Raw genomic sequence first — 22875 nt, forward strand, 5'->3', positions numbered from 1 at the left:
TGCTTCCCAAGGGCTGGGATTAAAGGTTTGCACCACCATGGCCTGGCAGAAAGCTGTAACTATTTTCACAACTTACTTTAAGGACACATTTTGTTTATTTTTTTTTAAGATTTATTTATTATTTATACACTATTCAGCCTGCATGTGTGCCTGCATGCCAGAAGAGGACATCAAATCTCATTATAGATAGTTCTGAGCCACCATGTAGTTGCTGGGAATTGAACTCAGGATCCTTTGGAAGAACGGCCAGTGCTCTTAATTTCTGAACCATGGGGACACATTTTCACAAAACTTGATATTTTATTTGTTAAGGCATGGTGGAGCTAGTTCCTGCTTCAGACACCCTCAGGAAAATCCAAGTGGAATATGGTGTGACAGGATCCTTTAAAGATAAACCACTTGCTGAATGGCTGAGGAAATACAATCCTTCTGAAGAAGAATATGAAAAGGTGACCAGCATGTTTCTTTATTCTAAAGAACTGTCAAGATATATTATGAAGGCTATTAATGCTTCTCAGACCTGTTATGTTAATATGGCTTAAGGAAGATTCAAGATCACTTTGAATAGTAATCTGAGAAGCCTCCAGTTTTGTTGTGCATGAGTTAATTTATTAGCTTGTGAAGAGTTATGTTTTCATATGGCATTTTCTTTCTCTTTTCTCTTTGTTGTTGTTGTTTTGGTTTTGTTTTGTTTAATTTTTTTTTTTTTTGAGGCAGGATTTTTCTGTATAGCCTTGGCTGTCCTAGACTTACTTTGTAGACCAAGCTGGCCTCGAATTCACAGATATCTACCTGCCTCTGCCTCCCTGAGTGTTAGGATTACAGGCCCACCATGCCCAGGAAAAGGACCCCACTTTTAATGTCATTTAGCTGCCTAGTTTAGGTATCATTAATGTGTCATTATTATAGACATTAAAGTGATATCTGTCTGTTGACCTGTGAAGGTAAAGCAAGAGAATTTTGAGCATTGTGGGTCTTTTAGAGTGATTTGGTTGGACCACTCCCATTTGTTGGTTTGTTGTTGTTGTTTGGTTTTTTTGTTGTTTTGGTTTTTTTTCTTTTTTATTCTTTTTGACAGGATCTCTCTAATAAGCCCTGGCTGTCCTGGAACTTACTATGTAGACCATGCTACCCTCAAACTTACAAAGTTCTGCCTTCCATAGAGTTGGGATAAAGGTCACCACATCTGGCTTCATTTTTAAATTTTTTGTAGTGTTGGGAAGCAGCATGGCAGAAGATGGTATTTCTTAATTTTAATATTGACTTGTGCTTTCTGATAAAATGATGGTCCAACGTGATTGTTGAATGGCATTCATTATGCGCTAAGGAGGAGTGCAGCATAGTAGAGTCCTGTTGCCTGCATTGGATTCTGGTGTTGCCACCTCTGCAATTAAATGATCTTGACAATCACTGAAATCTTAATATAGTTTAGTTTCGCTTGTCTATAAAATGGCATTAACTTTAATACCTAAGTTATTGATTTGTAGTAGGGTTTTAAAATAAGTAGTTGTGTATAGAGAAATTGATGTAAATTGGTGTAAGTAGTTTGCTATTGTCATTATTGGCTATGGTTTCTGGAAGATTATAAAATAAAATTAACCACAAAGACCAGTAGAAATCCAGTATTTTACTAGTATTAGTCTAGAGGTCTTAGAAATGAGACAGGAGAATGGTGAGTTTGATTGGGATATAAATCCTTTCTGAAAAATAAGTAAATAATCACACTATTTTAAGAATCAATATGTATGCTTTAAAATACTCACTATGTGCATTTTATATGCTGTGTATCCTTTGTTATGTTAGTAATCCCCAAGAATAGCAAGCCTAACTGAACAAATGGATCTAATCTTGAGACTTTAGGTACACAGGGAGTCATCAGATGCTAACAGAGAACCTCATTAGTTGTATTATTGAATGATTTAAGATATAAGTTGACTTTCCTTGTGTTCTCATATATGCTAGATAAACAATGGCCTGCATATATTCCTAGCCCCTAAACTGACTGACTTCTAAAATTATGTTTATCTCTGTGTATGCTATTTGTTTGCTGGCATGAACTTTTGGAGACCAAAAGAGGGTGTCGCATCTGTAGCTGGAGTTACAGACAGTTTAAAGCTACCCAGTGTAGGATTTCTTTTTGTAGCTCTGGCTGTCCAGGAACTTCCTCTATAGACAGGCTGGCCACAAACAGAGATCTGCTGCCTCTGCTTCCCAAGTGCTGGGATTAAAGGTGTGAACCATACCTTCTGTTAAAAGACAGAAGCTAGAGAGATGCAACAGTAACTACCTTTTAGAAGGGCATTTAACTTTTAAAATATGAAAAGGCTAGCTTTTATTTCCATGGTCCAGTAGGTATGGTGATACCATTAAGAGGTTTATAATTATTTGTTTTATTTTTATATTTTACCTTTAAAATTTTTTGTCATTAAGTTTTTTGAGACCCAAGTCTGGAATTCAGGAATAATCCTGCTTCTACTACTTCTCTCTCTCTCTCTCTCTCTCTCTCTCTCTCTCTCTCTCTCTCTTTAATGGATTATTCATTACTATTTATTCATTTTGTATCCTGGCTGTAGCCCCCTCCCTCATCTCCCAGTCCCACCCTCCCTCCCACTTTTCCTCCTAAGACCCTCCCCTAGTCCACTGATAGGGGAGATCTTCCTCCCCTACTATTTGACCCTAGCCTATCAGGTCTCATCAGGACTGTCTACATTCTCTTCTTCTGTGACCTGGCAAGACTGTCCCTCCCCTTTAACCCCGCAAGGGGAGGTGATCAAAGATCTGGCCACTGAGTCCATGTCAGAGACAGCCAGTGCTCCCCTTACTAGGGAACCCACATGGAGACTGAACTATGGTCTACATCTCAAGCAGGGGGTCTGGATTCTCTCCATGCATGGTCCTTTGTTGGCACATTGGTCTCTGCTGGGCTCCCTGGACCCAGATTTTTTGGCTTTGTTGGTCTTCTTGTGGAGCTCCTACCCCCCTCCCCCCAGGTCTTTCTATTTCCCCTTTTCCCATAAGATTCCCTGCACTCTGCCCAAAGTTCAGCTATGAGTCTCAGCATCTGCTTTGATACTCTGCTGGGTAGATTCTTTCAGAGGTCCTCTGTAGTAGGCTCCTTTCTGTTGTCTGTCTTCTCCCACTTCCAGTGTCTATCCTGTTTGCCCTTCTGAATGACTAAGCGTCATCCCTAGGGTCCTCCTCGTTGCTTAGCTTTGTGACTATAGATTTTAGTATGTTTACCCTTTATTATATGGCTAATATCCACTTATAAGTGAATATATACCATGTGTGTCTTTCTGCTTCTGGTTTACCTCACTCAGGATGATCTTTTCTAGTTTTATCCATTTGCCTACAAATTTCATGATTTCCTTGTTTTTAATTGCTGAGTAGTATTCCTTTGTGTAAATTTCTGTATCCATTCTTCAGCTGAGGGACATCCAGGTTGTTTCCAAATTCTGGCTATTATTAATAAATCTGCTCTGAACATAGTTGAGCAAATGTCCTTGTTGAATGGTTGATCATCTTTTGGATATATGCCCAGAATTGGTATAGTTGAATCTTGAGGTAGCACTATTTCTAATTTTCTAAGAAAGCGCCAGATTGATTTTCAAAGTGGTTGTACATTCCCTTCTTGAGTGCTGGGATGATAGATATAAGCTACCACACCCGGCTCTGCAAATTGTGCTTTTAAAGAGTGATGAATTGGGCCAGATGTAGTGGTGCCTTTAATCCCAGAGGCAGAGGCAGAGGCAGAGGCAGACAGATCTACAAGAGTTTGAGGACAGCCGGGACTATATAATGAAACCCTGTGTCAAAAACAAGTGATAAATTATTACTTGCACACTGGCAAACTCTGCCTCCTTTAAGACTTTTTTTTCTCTAACATAATTTTATTTCTGTATTACAGGCTTCTGAGAACTTTATCTATTCTTGTGCTGGGTGCTGTGTCGCCACCTATGTTTTAGGCATTTGTGATCGGCACAATGACAACATAATGCTTCGAAGCACAGGACACATGTTCCACATTGACTTTGGGAAGTTTTTGGGCCACGCACAGATGTTTGGTAGCTTCAGAAGGTATTAATGTTGTTATTACTTTATCTGAAGGGACATGCCCCGGTCCTTGTCCTCTTGCTGTGCTTTGTCTTGTGGCTCCTTTTGAGCATAACTGGGTATGAAAAGGCCTTAAAAGTTGACCTTTACATATAATAGACAAAACCTGTGTGTGTGTAAACTTTGTTGAAGTAAATGGACAATGTATTCTGTTTAATATAGTTCATGGTGTCTGCTAAAAATGGTTCCATTTGTATAAAGATAACAAGTATAAATTTTCCTCTGCATATTTTTGTAATCACTGTTGAATCTCTCTTTGAGCATATAGGTTTATAAGTAATCACTTTTGTGAAAATTTCTCTTCCAGTGATGAAGTTTCTATTAATAGTTTTTCTCACAATATGAATTTTTAATCATTAGAAAAATGCAAAGCCACTTGGTACTGTTTCCTTTCTTGAAAATTATTACATCTCACATGGCTTTGTTTAATAACTTTTAACCGCAACGGCACCATCTATTTTGAGTGTGTTCTGTAAATACGTTCTGTGTGTACTTTCAACAGGGACCGAGCTCCTTTCGTGCTTACCTCTGACATGGCATACGTCATTAATGGAGGTGAAAAGCCCACCATTCGTTTCCAGTTGTTTGTGGACCTCTGCTGTCAAGCCTACAACTTGATAAGAAAGCAAACAAACCTGTTTCTTAACCTTCTCTCACTGGTAACATTTATAGACATTGAATTGTAAATTAGAGCCTCAGTGTCTTGATAATTTAAAAAGGATGTTTTATGCTTTTGGAATAAAATTGGCTGTTGTCACAAATGTCAAAATTTTAGTGCAGTATTACTATGAGTACCTACTCTAATATCAGTGATTAAAAAATACAAAAAGGCAGGAGAGTGGAGACTCCAGAGAGTTGGGTAGTAGTAACTGGAGCTTGAAAAGGGCATTCGCTGCTACTGATTGAGTGCATTTGTGTCTCTGGATCTAGAAATGTTCAGGTGGCAGACATCCATTAAGCTGTATACTCAGGATTTCTGCACTTCCTAGGATATATAAAAAGAACAAAAAAAGGTGCTATCATTATTGTGACTAGAATTGCTATAGCAAACATAATCCTAGGAGGGAAATCTAGATTTTATGTGTTTCATTCCATGAATGGACTTTACTTCCAGCAAGTCTTATGAGGTAAAGTCACATACCTTATTAACTTCAGTTTTCTCATTTCTAAGTCACTTAAATACCCAATATGTTAGTAAACTCCTCAAGTGTATGATATTTCTAAGTACTTGACCAACAGAAATTTTAAGGTTTTTTTTTTTGTTTTTGTTTTTGTTTTTCTTCTACAGATGATTCCTTCAGGGTTGCCAGAACTTACAAGTATTCAGGATTTGAAATACGTTAGAGATGCACTCCAGCCCCAAACTACAGATGCTGAGGCTACCATCTTTTTCACTAGGTATGGCTTGTTTGATAGTGTCAGAATATAAAGGGCTAGGGATGTAGCTCAGGTGGAGTACTTACTCCTCTCCTCTCTAAGGTCCCCGTGTTCATTCACCAGCACTGAAAGAAAATGTTCCTAAAAGTTACAGCAGCAGTGCTTTAAAAAATGTTTATTCCTCTCAACGTTTAATCTCAAGGTATTCAGTACATGATTTCCACTGGATGCTTATAAAGATATTTCTAAGAAACATGTTTCCCACAGTAATGATAATGTGCTTCTTTTAAGGTTTCATTCTGAAATGATTTATTTATTTTTTCAAGATTCTGCCATAACAGTTTCTATGGATACCACAACCCAGCAGCAGACTCTGACACACCAAGTCTGTAAACTGTACTTCATTACAGTATTTGAAGTACATGGCAGTGAATGGCTAGCATTTGAATGTCATTGTTGCTTTCAATAAAAACAGATCTTGGCAAATACGTTCTAAAGACCCAGTGACCATGTTCACTGACTTCTGCTGTCATGTCTTCTCTGCAAGGAAAATGAGTTCACATTAATATGTCTTTTTTTATTGTTGTTCTTCCTCTTGGTAGAGAGGAAGCATAAAGCACTGACCTGATGTTTGGCTGAAATGGAGGAAGCAGACTCTTCAGTGCTTCCCAACTTAACCTACCAGTTTGGGTGTTCACAGTTTTATTGTGGTGATTGTTATCTTCTGCTGAGGCTGGGACCAAACCCATGGCTGTGTGCTTGCAAACATTTTACAACTGAGCTAAACCCTCAGCCTTTGTGATATTTGTTTCAGTCATTGGTTCCCTTAAGCCAAGCAAGTGCTGGACCACTGAACTCCATCTTAGCCCTTAGCTGTATTTCTGAGTATTGTAGTTTCTTTGGTGACCTAAATGTATTATCCAGGCCTGCCTTACAATGTCCTTCCTCAAACTCGGTCATTTTCTTTTTTTTTTTTTTTGTTCCAGACAGGGTTTCTCTGTGTTAACAGCCCTGAATGTTCTGGAATTTGCTCTGTAGATGAGGCTAGCCTTGAACTCACAGAGATCTGCCTCTGCCTCTGCCTCTGCCTCCGCCTCCGCCTCCGCCTCCGCCTCCCAAGCGCTGAGACAATGGTTGTGTGCTACCACAGCCCAGCAAACCTTCCTTTCCGAATTAAATGTGGTCATGGTGATCTGAGGGAGTCTTGCCACCAAATTCTCCCATGCTTCCTAATAGAATTTTTAAAATGTGAATGAATAGTCATCTTTTTAGTAATACATTTATAAATCATCTCCTAGTTCTACAGCTCTTTGGTCTTAGACCCCATATGGTTCAAGAAATCCAAATATTATTTCTTTATTGTGCAAAATATTTTTTTTGTTGGAGTAAGATTCATTTTAAAAGTTTTTGTTTTTTGGGGTTTTTTTTGTTTTTTTTTTTTTTTGGCCCAGAGAAAAAGAGAATCCTTGGCAGAGTAAAAAATCGATGTAATACTTAACTTTTTAAAAAACATTTTTATTATTTCTTGTGTGTGTGCTATATGCTGCCTGCTTCTATGGGCAGCAGAGGATAATAATATGTAGGAATTGCTTCTCACTTACAACATGGGTCCTGGGGATTAGATTTGGATCATCAGGCTTGGCAAATACTCTAATCTGATGTGCCATCCCCAGAGCCTACTCCTACTTAATATTTTAAAAGGAAGTAGTTTTCATTTTTTGTTATGTTGAATTTAGCATATGTCTCCATGAAAACTTATTATTAACAAGTTTCTGATTATTTTGTAGGCTGATTGAATCAAGTTTGGGAAGCATTGCCACAAAGTTTAATTTCTTCATTCATAACCTTGCTCAGCTACGTTTTTCTGGTCTTCCTTCTAATGATGAGCCCATCCTTTCATTTTCACCAAAAACATACTCCTTTAGACAAGATGGTCGAATCAAGGAAGTCTCTGTTTTCACATATCATAAGAAATACAACCCAGATAAACACTATGTAAGTTTGTTCGATATATGTAGATGATATGTATAAGGTTTCTGTTGTCCTTTGCACATTTTTCACTGACTACTGAAGTTCTATTCTAAGCATTGATTCTGTTTGTGCTTGTTGTTTCCATGGATGGTCCAAAAATAAGTAAATGTGCTCAAAGGGGGCTGGAGAGATGGCTCAGTGGTTAAGAGCATTAGCAGTTCTTCCAGAGGACCCTGGTTCAATTCCCAGCAACTACATGGCATCACATAACTGTCTGATCTGTAACTCAAATTCCAATGGCTCCAACTCCCTCAGACAGACATATATGTATTCAAAACATCAAATGTACATAAAAATAAATTTTTAAATGTACTTAAATAGTGATTATATAATTTGATTTTTTTATTGTTAAATTTGCATAAAAATCACAAGGGTGAAAAGCCTTAAACTCCCAGCTGGGCTTGGTTTTGCACACCTTAATCCTAGCACTCGGGAAACAAGAGGCAGGCACATCTCTGAGGCCAGCGTGATCTACATACCTACTTCTAGGACAGCCAAGGCTTCTTAGAGAGACCTTGTCTCAAATAAACCAACTAGCCAACCAACCAAACGAACTAAAATGTCTTTTAAGTTCCCATTCTACCTTTCAATACAGTATTTCCTTGTTTATTTTGTGTCACTGGGAATCAAACTTTGGGCTTTACTGGCTACATAGCATTGATTAAATCTACATAAAGCTTGTTTTTATACATATAAAAAACATAAAGTTTGTTTTTTGGTTTTTTGTTTGTTTGTTTGTTTGTTTTTCTATGACTGGGTCTTCCTGTGAAGCACTAGTTGCCAATAGAACTATCTACATAGACAAGGCTAGCCTCAAACTCACAGAGAGCCACATGTGTCTGACTTCCAAGTTCTGGGATTAAAGGCTTATGCCACTAAGCCCTGCCAAACCTTATATTGAAACAAATACAGGATTTGGTTTTTTGTTTGTTTGTTTGTTTGTTTTCCCCACACTCATGGTGGCCGAACTGTATACTGGGCTGTTTTTTTCCCTTTTATTCCATGCTGAAAGTCAATCCCCAAGGCCTCAGGCATGCTAGCCTTATACTGTACCACTGAGCTACACCGCTATCCTCCATGCTAACATTTGGTTAAATAATGTTTCTGATTTTTTTTTTTAAATCTATAATGAGTAGATTTTTAGAAAGTCATTTCACTTTTGACCATTTTATTGAGGTTATTGCCATTGATTTATAATGGTAAGTGTACTAAATTTACACTCACATATGTCTCTGGTTTTCTGTGGATGTAACCGACTCTTCCTTCAGTAGTACTCAAAGTACTGTAATTTACAGTAGTTGAAATATCCGGTAAAACATGTTCCCTTAACTCCTACCCCATAATTATTTTTGCCTTTTTTTTCTATTTACTTTCTTAAATCTTAAATAAACATTTTTTTTTCTTTTTGTTGAAAATGCACTTGTTTTTAACAAAATCTCAATCTTACTGACTCAAGAGCCAGGTGCCTGCTAGCTCTAGGCAGAGAAGGCACCAAGCTGACCTTCCTCTTCAGATATCCCTGAAGGAAAAAGAAACCCCCTTCCCTAAACCCCTCAAACTCAGTGTCCCTCCCTTCTGCATCCTATGCATCTCACTATCCATCTCCTGACTTTCACTTTCTGTTTTTTTTCCTGTGTTCACTTCCTGTCAACTGATTGCTTGCTCTGCTTCTTGACCTATGGTTAACTTTATTTAATCCTGTTTACTAAAGCAGAAAGCTCTTCCATTAAAGGTGTGTGCTAGGGCTGGCCCACACCACAACTAGAAATAGCTTTTTCCAGTAACAACACAATCTTGGTGTAATCGAATATCCTGCAACACGCATTAAGTGTGTAAGTTTGAGAAGTACATTATATTTAAACATAAAAAGAGTTCACTTTCAAGTTTTTATTTGAATCTTCCAGCCTCAGAATGCAGTTCAGTCTCAGAATGTGGTTATGTATGCTGTAAATACAGTGGACTCCATTCACTGTTTCCTAATTCCCAAGATTAAAAGCACTTGTACTATAAATTTTTATGTCAGGAAAGGAAATTTCATTATAATGTAGTGTGCCTATCATGTGATTTCTTTTCAGATTTATGTGGTCCGAATTCTGAGAGAAGGACACATTGAACCATCATTTGTATTCCGGACATTTGATGAGTTTCAGGAACTTCACAATAAGCTCAGTATTATTTTTCCACTTTGGAAGTTACCTGGGTATGTTCCTATTCTTGTAAAAAATCATATATATTTTCCTATGTAGAAACAATATTTCCATTAGGTGAAAAAATTTGGTTAACATTTAGTCCCTGGGGACCGGAGAGATGGCTGAGAGTTTAAGAGCACTGTCTGTTCTTCCAGAGGTCCTGAGTTCAATTCCAGGCAACCACATGGTGGTTCACAACCATTTATACTGAGATCTGATGCTCTCTTCTGGCATGCAGGTGTACACGCAGATAGAACACTCACATAATGAATGAATGAATGAGCAAATCGTTAACAGACAAAAAAAAAACATTTAGTTCCAATTAAAATAAGTACCTCAGACAGAACTGAAGGTAGATAAAGAGCTAGAATTTTGTGTTGAATGAGCATGTGACTAAAATCTTTTTTAAAGAGTTATTATATATACAGTGTTTTGCCTATATCTGTGCCTGCAGGCTAGAAGAGGGCACCAGTTCTTATTACAGATGGTTGTGAACCACCATGTGGTTGCTGGAGATTGAACTTAGGACTTCTGAAAGAGCAGCCAGAGAAGACTTCTCAGAGCAACCTCTGAGCCATCTCTCTAGCCCTGTGACTAAACTCTTAAAGCTAGCCCTAGTGGCACATGTACATAGGAGGCAGGGGCAAGGGGACACTGTAGGTTTCAGGTGAGCCTGGTTTCTGAGTGGGTTATTTTAAGTATGTAACTTAAGTATCCATTGTACTCAAAACCAAAACAACAAAGGGTAAGTTTTCTAGACTCTAGTTTTATCACCTTGATGGTACAGACAAAACAGTATCAATTAAGATAATGCGATTTTGGGGACTGGAGAGATGGCTCAGAGGTTAAAAGCAGTGGTTGCTCTTCCAGAGGTCTTGAGTTCAATTCCTGGCAATGACATCGTGGCTCACACCATCTATAATGAGATATCATGCCCTCTTCTAACATGCAGGCAGAATAGTGTATACATAATAAATAAATAAAAACATTAAAAAAAAGAGAAAAAAAGATTATGCAATTTTGGTTTTATTGATTCTGTGTGCTTTAGCTGCAGAAATATAAATCATCCATATGAGCCATACTGATTTCCTATGATAAATAATAAACCTGAGGTCAGGTGTGATGGCTTAGCAGATAAAGACAGTTTCCTCCAAGCCTGAGGACATGTGCCATGGCATAGCCCTGACCCCTTTCGATAAATATCAAGATAATAATAATCTGGAGCAGTTACCACTGAAATTCTTAGATATAATAATCTTAATGCTTAGCTTATTTTTGTGTGTCTATGTGTGTGTCTATTTTTCTTGCTTTCCATGTTGGTGCCTACAGAGGTGTTGGATACCATGGAGCTGGAGTTACAGTGGCCATTGGGAGCTGACCAGTATGGGTGCTGGGAACTGAACTCAGGTTTTCTTCAAGAGCAATACATGCTCTTAACTTATGACCCATCTCTCTTGCCTTCAGTGCTTGGCTTTTTATCTGACTCCTTTTGTAAAACTCAGATTTACTGTTGTTAATGACCAGCAGATTTCCTTTGCCACATTCTTCTCACACAAGATTTCAAAAATAAGGAGGCAAAATGGATATCAAAATATGTTATTGCTGGGTGTAGATCTCCATGAGTTTAAGACAACCCTGGGACACACAGTGACACCTTGTCTCAAAAAATGGATAAAGTTCAGCAGGGCAGTGGCATGGCATGCCTTTAATCCTAGAATTTAGGAAGCAGAGGTAGGTGGATCTTGGTGAGTTGAGGCCAGCCTGGTCTACAGAGCAAGTTCCAGGACAGCCACAGCTACACAAACTCGTCTTGAAAAACAAAAACAAAAAAGCCCTCCCCCAAACTACACACACATATATATATGTGTATATGTGTGTGTGTTAATGTGTGCACTCTCCTTTTTTTACCATTATAAAAATAAGAGTTGAAATGATGGTTTTGACACCTTTTAGGGCCTGTGTCATTGTTTGTGTATTTTATCTTATGGTTATTCAGTAATGACTTTGAAATAAGATCAGGTAAAATATTTACAAATGATTAAAGTTGAGACCAAATAACAGAAAATTAGTAACAAATGCAGGAAACTAGTAACACATTCATATATATATGTATGAATATATATATGTATTTTTTTTTCCTTTTTGGGGTAAGGGAGAGGACTATTGAGATAGGGTCTTGTATAGCTAAGGTTTGCCTGCAGTTTACTGTGTATCTGAGATTGGCCTCAACTGCTGATCTGCCTGTCTCCACCTCCCAATTGGTCCTGGGATTACAAGCATGTGATGTGCCACCATGCCACCATGCCCAACAAAAATATAATAGATTGAAACCCTACATTTGTGGCAGGCAGATTTCTGAGTTCGAGGCCAGCCTGGTATACAAAGCAAGTACAGGACAGCCAAGCAACACAGAGAAACCCTGTCTCAAAAAACAAACAAACTCTCATTTGTATCTTAAGTGTATAACAAAGTATATTTCTACGTAAGTATTGTTCATGAGTGTACAAATACTTCCTAATGAAGTAATTTAAATCTCATTTATTTTTGTTTTTCTTTTGTAGCTTTCCTAATAGGATGGTTTTAGGAAGAACACATGTAAAAGATGTAGCAGCCAAAAGGAAAATTGAATTAAACAGTTATTTACAAAGTTTGATGACTGCATCACCAGATGTAGCAGAGGTGACCTTCCAATACAAGTAAATATAACATACTCTATCTTTGTTATAGAATATTTAACTAATGAACCTTTTTTTTTTTTCTTTTCAATCATAGTGTGATCTTGTTTGTACTTTTTTCCACCCCTTACTTCGTGATGAGAAAGCTGAAGGAATAGCTAGGTCTGCAGGTGAGATTTTACTTTTCCTCCTGGTTGATAATTCCTGACTTTGAGATGGGATGGAGGTGGCTATGTGTAAGTGCATATGCGTGTGTGTAGAAGCCAGAAATCTGCTTTGGGTGTCAGTCTTCAGGTGTCTACCTTTTTGTTTGTTTTTAAAGATTTATCTTGTGTGCATGAGTATTTTTCCTGAATGTATATATGTATACCATGTACATGCCTGCAAAGGTCAGAAAAGGGGGTTGGATTCCCTGGAACTAGAGTTAATGGATGGTTGTAAGCCATTGTCTGAGTGTTGGGAATCTAATCCAGGCTTTCTGTAAGAGCAACAAACTCTGTCTGTCTGTCTCCAGAGCAGTCTTTTTAAGCACGTCTATTTCTGGAGAAACTTAGCATTCCTAATAATTAGCATGTGATTACCAAAATACAAATTAGTGGCATATGGGATTTACTTTCCCTCTCTACTTCATCTCACCCTACCCTCATGCAGCAGTTCTTTTGTTGAAGTGTGAACCACTGTGAGCACATTGAGATAAAGAGGAAAGTATCTCTGTTTCTAGGTGCAGGTCCCTTCAGCCCTACCCTGGGCCAAATAGGAGGAGCAGTGAAGTTATCTGTTTCTTACCGAAATGGCACCCTCTTCATCATGGTGATGCACATCAAAGATCTTGTGAGTGTCTACAAACGATGACAATAAAGCAAATCTGTACCTTGGTATGAAGCACTACTGTTAAGGGACTGCGGTTTTTTTGTAGGTTACTGAAGATGGGGCTGACCCAAATCCATATGTCAAAACATACCTGCTTCCAGATACCCACAAAACATCCAAACGTAAAACTAAAATTTCACGTAAAACTAGGAACCCAACATTCAATGAAATGGTAAGCAAAACTGCATTTCTAAAAATTTCCTAGACTAGTTGTTTTGATATTTCAATGTCTTTATTCTACAAGATTTATTTTTTATTTTATTTGTATTTTGTGTTGTGCTGGCATGTGTTGTCAGCGCAATGGATGTGTGCCTGGTACCCACATAGGCCAGAAGAGGGCGCTGGTTTCTTTCCAACTAGAGTTCCAAGCAGTTGTGAACTGTCAAGTAGGTGCTGAGAATTGAACCCAGGACCACCTCGAGAGCATCCTGTACTTTTTAACTGCTGAGCCATCTCTCTATCTTTTCCTTGAAATGTTTTATTCTCTTAGCAATCCTCTTTCAAAAAGTGTCAGCTGAACAATATAACTGTTGCTGAGATACTAATAACCAACCAGCAGATCCGTAGCCCATCAGTAAACAGTTAAAACCTGCTAATTTTAATTCCCCCATCTTGCTCCCTGACTTAACTACTTTTTGGGCAGAGACATTATTTATGTACCTTAGCATTTCATCCACAAAAATGTCTGGTCAGAGATCAGAAGACAACTTGAATTTTTATCAAGATGACAAATTTATCAAATTTGTCCCTTTTGTAGAAAAGCCAGCTACAGGGATAAAGAAATGGCTCAGCACTTAAGAGCAGTTTTTTTCTTTCAGAGAACCAAAGTTCACCTCCCAGCACCTACATCAGGTGGCTTAAAACTGCCTGTAACTCCACTTGCAAGGGATCTTTTGCTGTCTTCTGTCTTCGAGCTTCCTAAGGCGCCAGCATATAACATGAAAGTTTTAAAAAATTTAGTAAAATGTAAAGAGGAAAAAGCCAGGTAGGGTGGTAAATTCCGGTGCTCATAGCTCTTGAGGGTTGTAGCAGGAAAATTATAATGTGAATTCAAGATCAGCCTGGATTATGTAGCAAATTTGAGGTCAGCTATCTATACAGAGACCGTCTCCTCTCTCACACACACAGACACACGGAGTCCTATAGAGAGAGTCATTCACTCTTTAAAAACACATGCAATGCTTATCAAAGAACACTTGGTATTACTTTTGTAAAATAGCAGTAGGTTTTTTAGTGGATTTTCCACTGGTTGATGTTATACTGTCAAGACAATGAAATGCAAGCAAGTGTTCTTGTGGTTGTTTTAGTCAAATTTAGAAGGTCTAGATTAAAGAAATGTTTCTTAGAACTTACTGTGAAGGTTTGTGGAAAAATAAAAATTTTAAGTGTAATTATGATTTGAAATAGCTTTGAGCACTGCAGATCCGTGCAAACTGCACATGGGTTTGTATCTCCTTGTGAATAAGAAGTTGCCACTTCCCACTATACAGCATTTAAGGAACAAAAGAAAATAATGAAATTTTAATCTGTTTTTGGAAAATAATTTTTAAATTATATTATCCAACTTGCTTTCCTTTCATCCTCTTTTTTTTTCTCCAGCTGTTAGATCATCTTAAGGTAATCACCAGGTAATCTTTTTACCCTTCCCCATCACTTCCATCTCACAGAAACCATGCCTGAAGGCTCTGGGGTTTGTTTTGTTTTTTGACAATGATTGGTCCTGCTTTATACAATTTCTGCATTAAATACTGACAGGAATGGTCTCCAGAAATTAGAAACATGCTTCTGATGCATTGAGACAAGCTGCTTCTATAGTCAGTGCCATTCATTGTATCACTCTTTGATATCTTCACATGTTGCTGAAAATATTCCAAGAAACCAAACCATATCATGTTTCCCCCTCTAGCTTGTGTACAGTGGATACAGCAAAGAATCTCTGAGGCAGAGGGAACTCCAACTGAGTGTACTCAGTGCAGAATCTCTGCGGGAGAATTTCTTCTTGGGTGGAATAACCCTACCACTGAAAGATTTCAACTTGAGCAAAGAGACAGTTAAGTGGTATCAGCTGACTGCGGCAACATACCTATAAACCATGGACTTCTGAGCTGTGGAATCAAGAGGTTATAAATGTATGCACATGTGTGTACACACACACTTGAGAACTGTGTAGTTTTATACCTGGAGAAATTATAAACTTAACCTATTGGACCAGCTGTCACATTAACTTTTATAGATTTCGGGAAGCCATTGCTGTTTCAAAGTCATTCTGTTGAAAGCTACCAATCCCAAACTTAATACATACGAAGTCCTGGAAAAGACTGAGATAATAGTGTCATTTCGACCACCTTGTCTGCATTCTTCCTACACAGAAACAGCAAATTGTTTTCCTGTTATGCACTTCCCAACCTTTACTACTGTGTATGCGCATAGACACCAAAGATGCAGCTGCTACTCAACAGGCTGAAAAGCAAAGCACAAATAGTAGTCAGAACGCTAAGAACTACTAAGTAGTTTATAGAAGTAGAGAAAAAAAATACTATTTTTATTCATTGTTAAAACCTTTTCAGAATAAGTGCCAATCACTGAAGTTGTAAATAATGGTGCCTTACTTAACTGTATGCTTCACTGGCACTTCATTTCTGAATAAAGAGTAAGGTAGTGTTCATTCATTTTCACCTGAGGACAAAATATCATGTACATTTACTAATGGTTTTCCCACAAAAATACTATTTCTGTACTCCTGATTTTGTTAACTACCAAGATTTGATTTAATGTTTGTCGCCCAGTAATTGAATGAGATTAATTAGTCTAGTTGTATTCAAAGTTCTATCATTCCATTATAATCCTACATTTATAAGCAGGGTTGTGAACTGAAATTGGAGTTTCACTTCCATGTATTTATTCTTTACTTCCTCATTAAACAAATAAAAATTGTTTGGCTTTGTGCCCATTTCTGTTTGGTAAGAGGCCCATTATAAGGACTGTAAAGGTCCAGATTGAATTTTAATATAGACATTTATGGAAGGTGTTGTGTAAACTGTTCTTTATTTGTAAACATTGTACATTCACATTAAAGAATTATTTTCTGTAATACAATGAAATTCAGAATTACAAGAGAGAAATTTGAAGTTATTATGGAGTAACCATTAAAACTAAAATTCATTTTTATTAGTTTCTTATTTCAGAAATAACTTTGTTTAGTTTTGGTAAATATGTATATATATATGTCTATATATATAATAAATTTCACGGTTAGAATAGCAAGTTCAAATATTTTTAGAATGGTAATAGAAATGTAGCAAATTTGACAAGAGAAAGCTGACAAACTACTTAATGAAGGGTACCAAGAGAGGGCAATCTGATCAGTTTGCCAAATTAAAATTATAACGTGTACAAAGTGATTAACAGAAATGATGATGCTTACAGAGCTAAATTAAGAGTTAAGGGTGTTTTTATTGGAATAGGTTTTTAAAAAATAAAAACTTGAAAGTTTTGGTGCCTAACACTATGGTCCATTTGTAGGGAAACCTGAGTATGGTATATGAATTTTTATATTAAACTGTGTTGTCTACTTGATAAATTAATTAAAACGAGTATAAAAGCACCATTGTTTGCTTTTTCCACAATTAACATTTCCTTAAATTGTTTTGCAGATGTAAGTAGCACTAGAAGTTTTTTTTTCCTCTTTTGAGAGAGACCTAATTCCATTCCATAAGTCACCTAACTACTTTTTTTTTTTTCCCCCAAATATATGCTGTTTGTTAATGGTTGTCCTTGATTGGACTTACCATGAACTTTTTTTTTTTTGATCGGTTACAGTGTATCTTAGCACAAATAGAACTAGAAAATGTAATGTTACTTTTCAGTGATAAAAAGTCTGACTCATAAAAAGTATATACTATGATTAATACTGTATAGTTAACAAGAATTCAGGACAAAAGTAATATTTTCTGTTAATTTAATTCAATTTGTGCCTTCTTTGGTCATTAAAGCACATATATTTTAATATAAGTTATTTCTTTGTAAGATGCTAATCTTCAGCCCATACCAAAAAAAAAAAAAAACATCACTAGGAAGAAAGCAGCCTCTTTGCACTACCATGGCAGTCAATTATAAATCAGCTGGCTCTCTAAGAACTTTTCAACATTTAATTTAAAATAACCCTGAAATAAACAAAACTCTAAACAAACTGGCCAAGACACTAATTTTTATGTGTAACACATTTATAAGTACCTTCATCAAGTAAAAATAATTCTGCTACACACACGAATTCTGTGCCAGAATTCTTTGCTCTTGCCAGTGCTCTAGAATCTGAAGTCGACGGTTCATCCCAGGAACCTGTTTTCTCTGAGGAATCCAATGAGAATTGGCACTAATGCTTTTTATCACTGTCTATGTGAATCTTTATGTGAGTCGTATCTTTTTTAAGTATTCATTTTCAAATTAAAATTGTATAAAAAGTTCAAAATCTTGCCTTAAATTGTTTACTTCTTTATAGAGCTGATGGATTGTGGCATTTAAAAAATTCACTTTTGCTAACACTGAAGCCCTGCTACTATAGTGGACTTACACGCTGTTCACTAGCAGTACAAATAAGGATGTGATGACTAGTGTCGCCTGTAAGAACCAAACGCTTTCTCAGCACAGTGAGTGAAGATGTATATTTTTATTAATACTTGGAATATATTCAGTGAATTGAATGTGGCTTCATAACTATAATACAATTATATTAAAATATTTCTGAAATAAAGGAATTCAGCTGTCATTTGTTTATTCAACATTTTGGTTTCAAACTTTGAAGGTCTGGCTATCGTTTTGCCATGACTTTTCACTATTCCTGAGTTGTGAACTCTTCTGTGGATATGGCTCCTGGTTTGTGAAAGTTCACTTAGATAGTGATAGTAGCCACATTCCAGGCATAGCTCACAGAGCTGAGAAGTGCAGATTCAAACACCATACCTTTCTTTATTCTGGACTATAAGCTTAAGACTTGTTCTCCAACCTAATGTGAAAAACCAGTGTAAAGACCCTGAAAGGACAATCAAAGCCAAAACTTCATGTTGCCCACTATCCTCTGGCTCCTAGACATCTTCAAAGGAGAGAGATGGCTTATGTCAGCTTATTCCTTGAAATAACTGAGTGCCTGCCAACTGAGTGCCAGGCTGTTTGTGGGTGCTAGTGTTCAAGTAGTATTGCATATAGGGGACTAGAGAGACAGCTCAGTGGTTACAATGGCCTGCTGTTGTAGAGGACTACAGTTTGATTCCCAGTAAAAGGTACGAGCTCTTATTACTCCAGCTCCTGGAGTCCCAGTGTCCTCTTCTGGCCTCTGGGGGCACTGCTGGTACTCTGGTGCAGAGACATACATACGTTCATACATACACTCATAAATGTTTTTTCAGGTAGAAACATGTTGCTATGTATAGGATTAAAATGTCCCTGAAATGTATAGAAATAAGGACAGAGTGATAGGACATGAGGCCAGGGTCAAAGGTTTTATTTCAAATGCATTGAAAGTGTACAGAGGGCCCCTGAAATGACTCAGTAAGCAAAAGAGCTTGCTGTGCACGGACAACCTTAGTTTGGTATCCAAAGCAGGTAAAGGTGAACACACTCCACAGTGTTGTCCTCTTAACATACCCCATACTCACATTGAAAAGGGTTTTTGTTTGTTTCAGAGGAGGGATTTAACAGGAGCGATGCATTTAACTGACCACTAGGTGGACAATGGGTTGTATGCTCCTTGAGACACAAGTCAATGTGTGATACATTTCTGTGGTGAAATGTGTTGGGATGACTCAAGGAAATAATACAGAACCCTAGATTTGTATTTTGGGCAAATATGTTAAACTGAAATGAAGGGCTCTGGCTTAGGTGTGGCGAATTGAAGCCAAGTTTGCTGTATGGATCACGTATCTGAACTAAAAGTATGAATCTGATTATTCAAATACATTCTTTCAAGAAAAAAAATTACAAACTTGGTTCAAGTTCCCGATGTTTTGGCAAACATTCAACTAGTGATGGGTTCAAAGAGTGCATCTTGGCCAGGTGTGGTGGAGCACGCCGTTGATCCTTGCACTTGGGAGGCACAGGCAGGCGGGTGTACAAAGCCAGTTCAGGATAGTCAGGGCTACACACAGAAAAAAAACCTGTCTCGAAAAACCAAAGAGATGCGCGAGGAGAGCGCGCAAGCAGATGGACAGTGCAGTGCACCGTGGCTCTAGCCTTTCGTCTCAGCATGGTCTCCTGAAGCGGAAAGACTTCGTGTTAGAGGCCAGCCTCGTCTACAAAGCGAGTTACTGGACAAACAGCTACTTAGACCCTGTCACAAAACATAACAAAAAGAAAAAAAAAAAACAGCAAATGTTTCAGTACTACGTTGTTTTAAACCTCTCACTAGTCACCTGTTGACAGGCTCTTGGAGGCCTGAGTTTCCTCCTCCCCAGGTCCACGCTTTTGTAGTGCTGTTGCACTTTTTAGCAAACGGTTCCATTTACCCATTCTTGGAACGCACTGTGGTGGACCCGCAATAGGTTATCCTTCGAAAGAGCGACTCCCAAGTTACTCCCTTTCCCCCTCCTCTTCTCGAAGTTTCTTTCCTGGTTCCGACCTCTTCTCAGTCCGGCCCGCGGTTCAACAGCTCCATCCTGTGCAGGCAGGAACGGCGCGCAGGCAGCGAATGACAGACCCGGCGGGACTCGAAATGAACGAGCTGGAGAAGGGGAGGGGCCGGCTGCGCGGAGACACTGCGCACGAGCTCCGGAGCCCTGACGCGTCACTTATCCACATCCTTCACCCCAGGATTCGAATCCATCCTAGGTGCCCTCAGTTACCGCCTCCTCCTGGGGGTGACCGACTGACCCCCCACTCTCGCTAAGAGCAAAGTAAGAGACCGGCACGGCGGGAAACAGACCTAACCAATGAACGAGCCGTGACGTCTCGTCGCAATGCCTTCTGGGATGCGTAGTCCCTCGGGCTCCTGCGTTCCCGTCCTATAGCCCCGCCCCTGCGTGAGAGGCAGCGTGTGCGCGTGGCGTCACTTCCTGCGTGTGGCTTAGCTTCCTGGGCTGTTTCCGCCCTCGTTTTCTCTTTGCTGCCAGACCTCCGCCATCATGGGTCGCATGCACGCTCCCGGGTGAGCCCGCATCGCCAAACTGGGTGTCGGGGCTGAGACGCGGGCCCGGGAGAGGATACCGATTGCGGGCGGGGGGACGGCGGGGCTCGTGGGCCGCGGGCTGCTGCTTCATCTCCTGTGTTTCTGTTTTCAGGAAGGGCCTGTCCCAGTCGGCGCTGCCCTACCGCCGTAGCGTCCCCACGGTGAGTAGAGCTAGGGTGGAGGGCGGCGTGGGGCAGGCAAGCGATCTTTGTGCATAAGGATGCGGCCCGAGGTGGAAAGTTGCTGCTGTGCTTCCCCATCCTAAGGCCGATTTCTGTTCCATCTGCAGTGGCTGAAGTTGACGTCTGACGACGTGAAGGAACAGATTTACAAATTGGCCAAGAAAGGCCTGACTCCCTCCCAGATAGGTGAGTGTTGGTGTGATCTGTTCCTTCTGCTCTCTGTGATTTGGAAAAACGTGTCTAGTTGAAGCGGATTGATTCTAAGCTTCTGTGACTTTGTACAAATGGCAAATAACTTGTGGCTGTTAGCATGGTTCTGGGGCTGGATAGCTGGTCATGGGAGGAAAACATCCTCGCCAAGACTTACAGTATTCTAGAAATAAGGAGAGAAAAAGAACTTGAGATGGATTCAGCCTTGAGTCTGAAAGGAATGACATGTATGTTTTTTTTTTAGTTACGGCAAAATACAAAGATAAAATCTCATAGGTGCTAGCAGGCTCACTGTGATGATGGTGTTCCAACATTCGCGGTTTCCACCAGAATGACTTTATCCATGTTGGGTAGACCTTCCTTGGATGTCTGAGTGAGCTTTGCATGCACTCTTACATTGGCTATTTGCAAGAGATTAGGAGAGTTTTGCTATCAGGGCTTTATTGAACGTGATCAGGGGTTTTGTGTGTGTCTGTGTTGAAAGTTACATGCTTCTCTTTTTAGGTGTGATCCTGAGGGACTCCCATGGTGTGGCACAGGTCCGTTTTGTGACTGGTAATAAAATCTTGAGAATCCTTAAGTCCAAAGGCCTTGCCCCTGACCTCCCTGAGGATCTCTACCATTTGATTAAGAAAGCCGTTGCTGTCCGAAAGCATCTTGAGAGAAACAGAAAGGTAAGCAAGGAAACAGACCTGGTATTGTGTAGAGATCCCTGTACCGGTCTACCTCAGAGCCTGAAATGAATTTGAGTTGAATTCTTTCAGGTGGTTCTAGGTGCCACTAACTAGTCAACATGGTAGTTCCTTGAACTGGGTGGTTTGGTCTTTTTTAATGCTCCCCTAAACATTATATCCAGTCGATTACAAATGTAGGGGGCTTCTTGGTAATTTTGTGACTGTTCCTATAGTACTTATTCTAGAAGATAAAATTGCCTTTATGGGTTTAGTGAGTTTTAGGCCAGCCTGGTCTAGCAAGTTGTAAGACAAACTAGGGCTGTATAATAATGAAGCTGCTGCTGGCAGGGGGTGCCTAAGGGCTTAATTATAGAAGGTGTTAAGTTACTTGTTGGTTGTTTCCTTAGATCGATCTTTCTCTTTTAGGATAAGGATGCTAAATTCCGCTTGATTCTGATAGAGAGCAGAATTCACCGGTTGGCTCGATACTATAAGACTAAGCGGGTCCTCCCACCCAATTGGAAATAGTAAGTATATGGATAGTAATGGGTGGTAGTAAGTACAGTAAAAGGCTTTTGTCTTTCTGGGTCCTATGGTTAAGTGCTAGCGTCTCTCCGTCATAGTAGTGGGGAAGCATGCATGGGTGATACATAACCAGATGGCAGTGTTCGGTCAGAGTATTGCCAAGAGGCAGAAAGGTCTCTGCCTTTGAGGACAGCCAAAGCTAGCTACATGGTGAGGTCCTGGTTTGCTTAGGAACATAGTTGGCAGGCTCTGGTTTGAACTTGCATGAATTGTTCACGTTCACTATGGTGATCATCCAGACATGCCAGTTTCCACCAGTTAGGTATTTCCCTTGTTGGCCTTCCTTAGATATCTGACTGAGCATTGCCATTATCCTCATGTCTAAGCCTGTGAACTTGAGGGCTCTCACTCAGTTTGCTGTATTCTATGCAGTTGGGTTTTTAGCTGTTTCGGGATAGCTCTAGTAGCAAAAAGTTGAATGGATCCAGACGACCAGTATTAATCCCAGTTTCTCACCCTGTTTTCTTTTTTCCAGTGAGTCATCCACAGCCTCTGCTCTAGTGGCATAAATTCTCTTGTATACACCAGCAATAAAATCACTTTGAATTAAATCACATTTTGTGTTTCTGTCAGTGATGCATGTGTTGATCTTTTGTGATGGGTAAGTGTTCTGGCAAAGTGGCTGATCACAGAGGGAGCAGAAAATTAGCATCTGTTTAGTTGGTGGTTTCCCTGGCCACTTGAGAGAAACAGAAGGGTAAGCAAGGAAACAGACCTGGTATTGTGTAGAGATCCCTGTACTGGTCTACCTCAGAGACTGAAATGAATTTGAGTTGAACAAATGGATGCTTCTGCATCCTCAGTAGGGCTGTA

At 39.2% G+C, this 22875-nt stretch overlaps 2 protein-coding genes and 1 non-coding gene across 6 annotated transcripts in view; all 3 read left to right on the forward strand.

Moving 5' to 3' along the window:
• Pik3c2a (phosphatidylinositol-4-phosphate 3-kinase catalytic subunit type 2 alpha) overlaps positions 1–18005 on the forward strand; it is a 103608-nt gene extending 85603 nt beyond the window's left edge. For 2 of the 4 annotated variants that reach the window (XM_060366973.1, XM_060366972.1), the window contains 12 exons: positions 313–449; positions 3908–4077; positions 4616–4772; positions 5402–5511; positions 7278–7485; positions 9597–9721; positions 12272–12389; positions 12483–12555; positions 13107–13216; positions 13302–13427; positions 14855–14872; positions 15162–18005. In XM_060366973.1, the coding sequence (XP_060222956.1) occupies positions 313–449; positions 3908–4077; positions 4616–4772; positions 5402–5511; positions 7278–7485; positions 9597–9721; positions 12272–12389; positions 12483–12555; positions 13107–13216; positions 13302–13427; positions 14855–14872; positions 15162–15344 (1535 nt within the window). In that variant the 3' untranslated portion in view covers positions 15345–18005. Of the gene's footprint in view, positions 1–312; positions 450–3907; positions 4078–4615; positions 4773–5401; positions 5512–7277; positions 7486–9596; positions 9722–12271; positions 12390–12482; positions 12556–13106; positions 13217–13301; positions 13428–14854; positions 14884–15161 lie in introns of all 4 variants that reach the window. The other 2 variants (XM_060366975.1, XM_060366974.1) reach the window with 2 other exon arrangements.
• Positions 18006–20259: 2254 nt separating this feature from the next.
• Positions 20260–22613, forward strand: Rps13 (ribosomal protein S13). Its single transcript, XM_021647383.2, has 6 exons — positions 20260–20390; positions 20524–20572; positions 20701–20779; positions 21308–21477; positions 21904–22004; positions 22538–22613. Exons 1-6 carry the CDS (start codon positions 20368–20370, stop codon positions 22569–22571), a joined length of 456 nt encoding a protein of 151 aa, XP_021503058.1. The 5' UTR covers positions 20260–20367; the 3' UTR covers positions 22572–22613.
• On the forward strand, positions 21092–21180 carry LOC132647521 (small nucleolar RNA SNORD14). The gene has a single exon (XR_009585886.1). It is a non-coding gene; the product is annotated as a small nucleolar RNA SNORD14 (small nucleolar RNA).
• Positions 22614–22875: the final 262 nt, after the last annotated feature.

Source organism: Meriones unguiculatus, chromosome 14 (assembly GCF_030254825.1).
Source record: "Meriones unguiculatus strain TT.TT164.6M chromosome 14, Bangor_MerUng_6.1, whole genome shotgun sequence".
In the NCBI taxonomy this organism is placed as follows: Eukaryota; Metazoa; Chordata; class Mammalia; order Rodentia; family Muridae; genus Meriones; species Meriones unguiculatus.

What these genes read in the sequence shown, in the direction of transcription:
- Rps13 (XM_021647383.2), top strand. Translation starts at nt 20,368, where the DNA reads ATGGGTCGCATGCACGCTCCCGG. An exon ending in GGTCGCATGCACGCTCCCGG is followed by an intron (nt 20,391 to 20,523) that starts GTGAGCCCGCAT and finishes TTCTGTTTTCAG; the next exon opens with GAAGGGCCTGTCCCAGTCGG. An exon ending in CCTGACTCCCTCCCAGATAG is followed by an intron (nt 20,780 to 21,307) that starts GTGAGTGTTGGT and finishes TTCTCTTTTTAG; the next exon opens with GTGTGATCCTGAGGGACTCC.